Here is an 8,683-nt window from a genome sequence, read left to right on the forward strand (position 1 = left end):
TGGATGGTCTGGACAAGGGGCTTTCCACTAGCACCATCCGCAGGCAGGTAGCTGCTCTTGCCATAGTTATTTCCTGCGGCAATGAATCCTTAACACATCACCCTATGATACGCTCCTTCCTAAAGGGAGCTAACAACGCCAGACCACCAACTGTACATAGATACCCTCGTGGGATCTTCATCAGGTCTTACAGGCCCTTGTTTCACCACCCTTTGAACCTATTGACACTTGTTTGTTCAAACAGTTATCGATGAAGGTGGCATTTCTTGTTGCTGTAACTTCAGCCAGAAGAATCTCTGAACTGGCTGCTCTTTCAGTAAGGAAGGAACTGTGTACTTTCCATAAAGACAGGGTAACCCTTAGGCTAGACCCCTCCTTCGTGCCCAAGGTTAATTCCTTGTATCATAGATCTCAGGAAATAGTTTTGCCGGACTTCTGTCCTAACCCATCTAATGACATAAAGGTTCAGTGGAACAAATTGGATGTGCGCAGGGCTTTATATTTTTATATACAGAGAACCTCATCCTTCCGCAAAACAGAAGCTCTGTTTGTGTCCTTTCACCCTTCGTCACTAGGACAGAAGGTTTCTTCACCCACAATAGGAAGGTGAATTAGAGCTTGTATTTCTCTGGCATACCAGACTCAGTCACTGCAAGCTCCTAGGCATATCACGGCCCATTCCACCCGGGGTGCAGCTACTACAGCTGCCTGGTCTACCCAGGCCTCCATAGAGGAAGTTTGTAGAGCAGCAACATGGGCATCGCCCTCTTCCTTTGTCCCTCACTACAAGATGGATATATTTGCCTCTTCTACAGCTTTATTTGGCCGCAAGTTTCTAGAACACGCATTAATGTTGGATGGGACCCAGGCCCAATCTAATTACCCACCCTAGGGACACAGGGCTTTGGTATGTCCCATCCGTGGGTTCTCCATCCAATCATGCTGGAGAAAGGGGCGTTGTCTTACCTGAACGCCTTTTCTCAGCATGATGATGGAGAATCCACTCCCTCCCATAAGGTCAGTTGGCCTGGTTCCCCTATTGATCAAACGCGTCGGACTAAAGTATCGCCTTAGCCTAAAACTGGGGTGCAGTTGGCACAGAGGGGGTGGTACAAAAATTTCAGAGTCTAATTGGAGCAGATAGATTAAGACAACCCATCCGTGGATTCTCCATCATCCTGCTGAGAAAAGGCGTTCAGGTAAGACAACACCCCTGTCTCACAGATTTCCTAATAGCTCTCATAAACCTCTGGAGTTCCCCATAAGAAAAGAGCATGGTCAAAATGAAGATTTCTTTATTGGTTGAAGCTCCATTAGAAGGTCTAGCTTTGCAGAGGGTGAGGGTGGAAGAAGAACTGAATCTTTTAGCTGCATAGTGACATAACAAAAAGTTTTTTTTTCTTTTGAAAATGTTTTGGGAGGACTCTAGATGAGATGAAAATAAGTAGTGATGATAGTAATGACCATGCTGCTAATTGGAGTGAAAAAGATAAGATTGTATTATGAGAGCCCAGAAATCCTGGGGAAGAATTTGAGACCTCCAACTCCTGTGCTTTGAGACAGTTTTGCTATGTGTTGCTATATAGTGCAAGTGATGGGATCAAGTGGTTACTAAAGGGCATCACATAGCAGAAATAGAGTTTCTTGTCATTCAGCTACTTTATTTTATTCAATTTCTATGCACCACATAACAATCCAATTGACTCTGTATAAAACATTGTAATCCCCCCCCCCGTACTTTCAAGACATATATCAACTGACACGGATACATGAGAGTCAATATAGCAATAGAAGCCATATAATTATGCAATTTGAATAAACCATAGTCTAACTACCTGACCAAATTTTCCTAATGGTTCCAAATGAGAAAGACACTTTGAGTTATGGTTTAAATATTGTGAATACAGATTTTACATTGATGGATAAATATTTATATATATAACTCAAGTTGTGGCCTTGAGTTGGAAAGGAACCCAGTTAGTGAGAAATAATGCTTATCCTCCTAGTGGTTAAAAATTACCTGGGCTTTGTCAACCACTACTTAGATTTGTGACCAATCAGCCAACATATATATCAAATGTGAATTTGCAAGTCATCTGTTCCAAAATAATGTCTAAATGAACTAGAGAGTTTATTGATAGATGCCTGTAAATACTTCAATGAGTTCTCTTGTACTTTGACATAAATGGATGTAATAAATGATGGTTCCAGCTTCCTTCATCTACTAGATAATGTGTATATCTCATAACATACTCAAAATTTAGAGAGCCACAGTATATACTACATACTCCTTATTCATCAGTGACCAACATTGCCCCAAGCCACCTTAAAGTGTAAAACCCACATGCCAAAGACAAAACAAAAATGACCCTAATTTAGCTATCATTTACAGAAAAAAAAATAAAATGATGTGGATTGGATAAAATGGATTATTACTTAACATTGAAAATACCCCAATGTAGGTGTTGAGTCCTCAGCTTAATGGCAATAAATCACAGAGCATCTCGTAGTGTCAAGAAGCCTTTATTGTTGTTTCTTCAGCTCTGTTTCAGCTCTGAGGCACGCAGGCCTCTCTGCCTCTCTTAAGAACGCTTCCCCGGACCAAATGGCAACATTTGGCGCGCTCTGTGCCTTGCGCAAGTGCGCGAAGCCGGCGCCAGTCTGGTCCCGGCAGCTTGCAACACAACACCCCTCCCCCCCCCCGGCTAAGACTAATAAACTATATGAATAGTTACATGAGACCTCAACATGAGCGTGGTGTGCCAACCCATGCTCCAATGGTACCAGGCTATTGTTCTGGACATTAATACCCAATGCCCGGATTTTCATTGCTCCCAACAGCAGACACCCTCTCACTGTTTCTGCTTTGCCAACAGAGTTACAAAGTCCTCAAGGTACTTAGGAGATCTCTTGATTCTCTGTGACCTCCTTAGACCCCAATTCCATTTTGCCCAGAGGATGACATGAAGTTGCCCCCTCTTTCAGACCCTGGTGGTCCCCATGGACTGTGCCCCATTGCCTGGTCTGCTTGCTTGCCCACCGGGCTCGCCAGACCAGGACTTTTTTCTCCCAATAACCTGGTTGACCTGCCTAGTTGCAGGCTCTCTGGGCCCTCTAATAAACTGCCACTGTTAGGCAACTCTGTAGAGCCTCCCAGGCCCACACTGGACCTATCAAGGGGCTGCATTCCTTCGCTCCCCAGGCCCATAACGGGACTGTCTGGGGTTTCAGTATTTCCCCAAAACTCAGTTGCCCCCCCATCTATGCCGGAGGTGTCAGAATTGGGATGTGCCTCTCCGGCCACTTCCCTGTGTGAATACCTCCTTCTGGAAACAGTAGCAGTACTGGGCCAACTAGAGTGGTTGTGTGCCAGCTCTCTTGCAATGTTTGAGTTATTAGGATGCTCCCGGTTATTCTCCCTGACTGGAGTGCTGAATGGTATGGGTGAATGATGAGTATGCCCCCTGGGTGACTCCCTGACTGGAGTAGGCACTGGTGCCTGTGTGCTTCCTATTTCCCATGGATTCCTGTTTGGAACACTTGCAGAATCTTGGAATAGGCCGTCTGTGGTCTCTCTGTTTGGGCCCGGCTGCTGGATGGCCCATCCCTTTGCCCATAGTGGTCTCCTTCCCCCCCGGAAAAGGTCCAGGAGTTTTTGAGGGTAAGTCCAGTCTTGTATGCAGCTGGTCGATATGCCGCCGAAGGACACGACCATCATCCAACAAGACTTCGTAGGACAAAGGGCCAGTAACCTTGCATACTACAGCAGGAACCCACAAGTGACTTGGCCCGTAATTACGGGTCCATACCGGGGCACCCACTTGCAGATACCTCGGTGCCCTGGGTTGTGTAGCCTTAGGAGACAGTCTGTTCAGGTGCAACCGGTCAAGTTTAGTAGTCAGTTTGCGCCCCCAGCAAAGTTCAGCTGGGCTTTTCCCAGTAGAAGTTGAAGGTGTGGTGCAGTGCGCAAGAAGAAAGTCTGCCAACCTGTGATGCCAGTCTCCATAGGTCAGTTTCTTTAAAGCATCCTTGGTGATGCGGACCATCCGTTCAGCCATACCATTGGTGGAAGGGTAGAAAGGTACAGAGGTGGCATGACGAATCATGTTGGCCTGTAAGAAAGCTTGGAATTCGGAAGAGGTGAATTGAGGGCCATTGTCAGACACCAACACATCCGGAAGCCCATGTGCAGCAAAAATCCCCCTGAGTACTTGAATAGTCTTGGCAGCGGTGGTTGAAGAGACAGGTACAACCTCAAGCCACTTTGAATAGCTATCAACAATTACCAAGAAAAATTGACCCTGAAAGGGCCCAGCGTAATCAATGTGCACCCTGGTGACTCTGTGTCCTCCCATCTATGTACAGGAGCCTGGGGCATTTCTGGGCATGAGCGCTGACAAAGGTAGCATGTGTGCACCTTAGCCTCAATTTCCTTGTCTAACCCAGGCCACCACAAATGGCTGCGCACAAGCGCCTTCATTCTTACAATGCCATAATGGCCCTTATGAAGGGAACCTAAGACTCGAGACCTCATTGAGATAGGGATAACAACTCTGCTGCCCCACAGTAGACAACCCTGAAAAGTGGATAACTCATTTCTCTTAAGCCAGAAGTTCTGAAGCTCAGTACCTGGACAACTCTCTGGCCATCCAGACAAAACCCATGATAAGACGCAAGAGAGTGTGAGATCTGTGGCTGATTTAGCAGTCACATCCCTGGCATTTAAAGGTGACTCAGGCAACGCCTGAATGGAAAGGATGTTGATGGCAGGGGCAGGATCAGCCTCCACTACCTGTAAGGGTAACCTACTGAGGCCATCAGCATGGCCCAATTCTTTGCCAGGTTTGTGAATTAGGGAAAAGTCAGGAAGATGGACCATCTCAGCATCCTAGGGGAGATGATATGGGGGATTTGTTTGTTTGTGGTAAACAACCCCAACAAAGGCTTATGGTCAGTGTAGACCGTGAAATACCTGCCATATAAAAAATCATGGATTTTTTTAATTCCAGCAACAACAGCTAAGGCCTTCCTGTCTATCTGGGCATAGTTTTGCTCAGCAGAAGACAAGTAATACGCAACAGGAACCTGAGTTTCATCAGGTCTAAGGTGACTAAGTACTGTTCCTACCCCATAAGGAAGATATAGACCACCCAAAGGGATGAGAATTGAATATATACATGTATGTGTCTGTGTTCTCGTGTGCTTCACTTTCTAATAGATTAACAGACAGACCAGTTATTCTGCATAGATCCACATATAGTTTTAGATGCAAGCAATATAAAGATATAAATGCATGTTTCTGAATCTGAAATAAATAAATGAATTGTGTCCAAGGGACAAATATTGTTGAGTCTAAATCATGAATCCTATTAATCCAGTTTTTATCTTACGCTAAAATAATAAAATAAAATAAAATAAAAATATTGAGGAGAATCAGGGTAGCCATAATGTTTGAAAAGAAATGGATGTCAACAATTTTGTTTTAATTCCCCATCCAGTCAGAGAAAAATGTTTGCACTGCACATCATAGCACACAACTAAAGAAAGAAAAACACAGGACAGATTTAACTGGCTCCCTCCAAGGACAATGAAAAAAGAGTGTGGTGCCAGATTTAACTAGTCACTGGTTGAAGTGACAGAAAAGCCTGGCCAAAAATACTATATGATGAGACAGAAAACTCTTGAGCCCATCTTGGAAAATAAAAACCCTGGTTGAGGATGTGTATACTTCAATTAATTTAAACCAAGATTAAATTGTATCTATTCACCTGCACAAACAACAAGATTTGGGGAAAGTTCCAATGCGTTTTATTTATTTTTCTGCTCAGTAAAAACAACTGGTCAACATGTTTAACAACAAAACAGTTTAGATTTTAGATAACTATAATTTGTAGCCCATTAGCTTTTTGATGGCTACCTTCACTTCTCTGTTTTTCAGGCTGTAGATAAGGGGGTTTATCATGGGTGTTGAAATGCCATATTGAATGGAGAAGAGTTCATCTACAATAATTGAAGAGGCTGAGTTAGGCCTCATATACCTAAAACATCCAGTGCTATAATACAAAGCCACAACAATAAGGTGAGCACTACAGGTAGAGAAAGTTTTTCTTTTTGCTTCTGCAGAGTTCAGTTTCAGGATAGTTGAAATGATATGGATATATGAAAGTAGAATAATAATTAATGAACTACCTGCAAAAGCACTTCCTGTCATGAAGAATGCCAGTTTATTGAGAAAAGTTTCTGAGCAGGAAAGTGCAAGAAGATTTGGAAACTCACAACTGAAATGCCTGATAATATTAGGTCCACAGAAACTTAACCTCAAAATAGGTAACACATTTATTGTGGAACATAAGAAACTAGTTGCCCATGCACCACCCACCAGCACCCTACAAAATGCTTTGTTCATAATTTGCACATAATGGAGGGGCTTGCAAATGGCAGCATATCGGTCATAAGCCATTGCTGCAAGGATGTAATGTTCAGTGGTCCCCATGAGAAAGACAAAGAACATTTGACTAAAGCAAGCAGAATATGAAATAGTCTGGCCTGCATAGAACATGACTAGCAATTTTGGAACAGTAGCAGAAGAAAAACAAATATCAAGGAAAGCCAGATGTGCTAGAAAAAAATACATGGGGCTTGGAAGATAAGTTGTAACCACCATAATCATCATATTTCCTACCAAAGTTGTGACATATATAAGGAAAAATACAAGGAAGAGGAAAGTATTGACTGACAGGTTGTATGAAAATCCCAAAAGGATAAAGGAAGTCACTGTGGTCGTCTGATTTTCCATTTCCACACTGTGTAGGAATTTCAAAAGAGAGAGAGAGAGAGATCAAATAAACAAATTTATACTTTATAAGGATATAACATATAGCTGATGGCCTTTTTTAAGAAAAAGAAATTAACATAAAAAACAAAAATAGAACTATATGTTAAAGATAATATAACAAATTTGAAAGATTGTCACCAAAATTTAGGCACATATTTTTAATTTAAATTAATAAGAGCCATTATGGTTTAGTGGTTAAACCACCAGGCCAGAAACTAGGAGAATGTGAGTTCCAATCCTACATTAAGCATGAAACCTGGCTGGGTTATTTTAAGCCAGTCTCTCTCAGCCCACAATATTAGATCTGAGTGACAAACTGTTTGGTCAATTCTTGCCACAACAAATGGATTGTCTCTAGGCTGATATAAACTTGCAGGAAAACACTAGGAAGAAAAAAAAGTTCAACTATTTAAGGACAAGTACACATCATACATAAAGATGAAAATTAAACCTGCCATTGTTCCAATTTTTCATTTTTAGTTCCATTTTACAATAATCATTTAACAAAATGAAGCCTAACTATACAGTCATAAAAAGAATATAAAGAAAATAAGGAGGAGGGAAGTCTTGAATGTTTGAAAATGAACGTGAAGACTAAATTTTATTAGCTAGTCAATACTATTCCAGAGATTTGGCATACCTATCACAGTATACTTGTCTTAATTTCCTCAACCAGTCCCCCAGTCTTATAGAAAGAGTTCCCACCATTCCAAGTAGCACATTGACTCAAATTAAGAAAAGTCACACATTAAACAGATAATGCAGTTTAAATTTAAGTACATTTTGAAGACTCAATTTTACAAGCATAGTTTTACATATTTGGTTTACAATACCTCACTCTAGGATCAAAACTGAAAGGACTTTTTTTCAGAGGAGAGGAGAAAAAAATCTGTTACATTTTCTTAAGAAATTTACCCAATACTCCCTTGCTTCTCATTTTATAGAAAACAGTGTATAATAAATTCTAATTGCTGCTTTCTATATATTTTTAGTTTCAAATTGTTGTACATGTTCTTAGTTGTGAAACATGTATAGGTACACAATTTATATATTGATATGAATTTAGTACCTATGTTATTGTATTGCTTTCTTTGGGATATGATGTTAAATTCAATCATACATATCTTCTCAGGAGACAGATACCATCCATGTGCAGGACTTACATTTGAATTTTATCTTCTCCACTTTTCTGTTTCCTGTTGTCCAAGGTGTAGAATTTGAAAGTTGAGAATTTCTTAATTGGTCTCCTGAGTTTATTAATTATCCCATGAGAAGTAAGAACATTTGCACTGTAGAAATAATGATGGTGTTTTTACTTGTCTAGATTCCATTGTAAAATCTGGCCTTGTGAATTTCTTCTTTATTTATTGCTTTTCTCTGAGAATTTGAAGGAAACCTATCTCATTGGGGTCTTTTCTCCCTTTTCAACAATTTCATGAGTAGATTGAAGGAAAATGATTCCCATTATTTGTGGTGCACATATCTGGCTGTATCAAAGAAACCACCCATTTTTATGATGCTTTGTTTTGGGTGTTTGGTCGTGCATCTAATTAGATAAGATAAGATAACCTTTATTGTCATTTTTATACTGTGGGCACAATGGCACACATCAAAAATGAAATGTAGTTGCCTGCTCTCAAAGTGAAACACATACATGACACACACCTAAACATACTATGAACAACATATGTATAGACCAGTGGTTCTCAACCTTTTTAATGCCGTGACCCACAACCAGTTGTAAGTCAAGGACTACCCAACCGGTCGTAAGTTGAGGACTACCCAACCGGTCATAAGTCGAGGACTTTCCCTGTCTGGGAGAGCTGCAAATGCTTGGTGCTGCCCCCT

The 8,683-nt window shown here is 41.2% G+C and overlaps 1 protein-coding gene across 2 annotated transcripts; it reads right to left on the minus strand.

Moving 5' to 3' along the window:
* Nucleotides 1–5,791: 5,791 nt before the first annotated feature.
* Nucleotides 5,792–8,010, minus strand: LOC120296618 (olfactory receptor 1440-like). 2 transcript variants are annotated; one of them, XM_039318442.1, is made up of 2 exons: nt 7,905–8,010; nt 5,792–6,803 (listed from the first exon to the last, which is right to left on the minus strand). In XM_039318442.1, the coding sequence occupies exon 2, from the start codon at nt 6,794–6,796 to the stop codon at nt 5,882–5,884; it is 915 nt and encodes a 304-aa protein (XP_039174376.1). In that variant the 5' UTR covers nt 6,797–6,803; nt 7,905–8,010; the 3' UTR covers nt 5,792–5,881. The 2 variants fall into 2 exon arrangements, with proteins under 2 accessions (XP_039174376.1, XP_039174377.1); XM_039318443.1 differs by lacking the exon at nt 7,905–8,010 and adding an exon at nt 7,669–7,818.
* Nucleotides 8,011–8,683: the final 673 nt, after the last annotated feature.

Source organism: Crotalus tigris, unplaced genomic scaffold (assembly GCF_016545835.1).
Source record: "Crotalus tigris isolate CLP2741 ecotype Arizona unplaced genomic scaffold, ASM1654583v1 scf7180000021363.294534, whole genome shotgun sequence".
Lineage (NCBI taxonomy): Eukaryota > Metazoa > Chordata > Lepidosauria > Squamata > Viperidae > Crotalus > Crotalus tigris.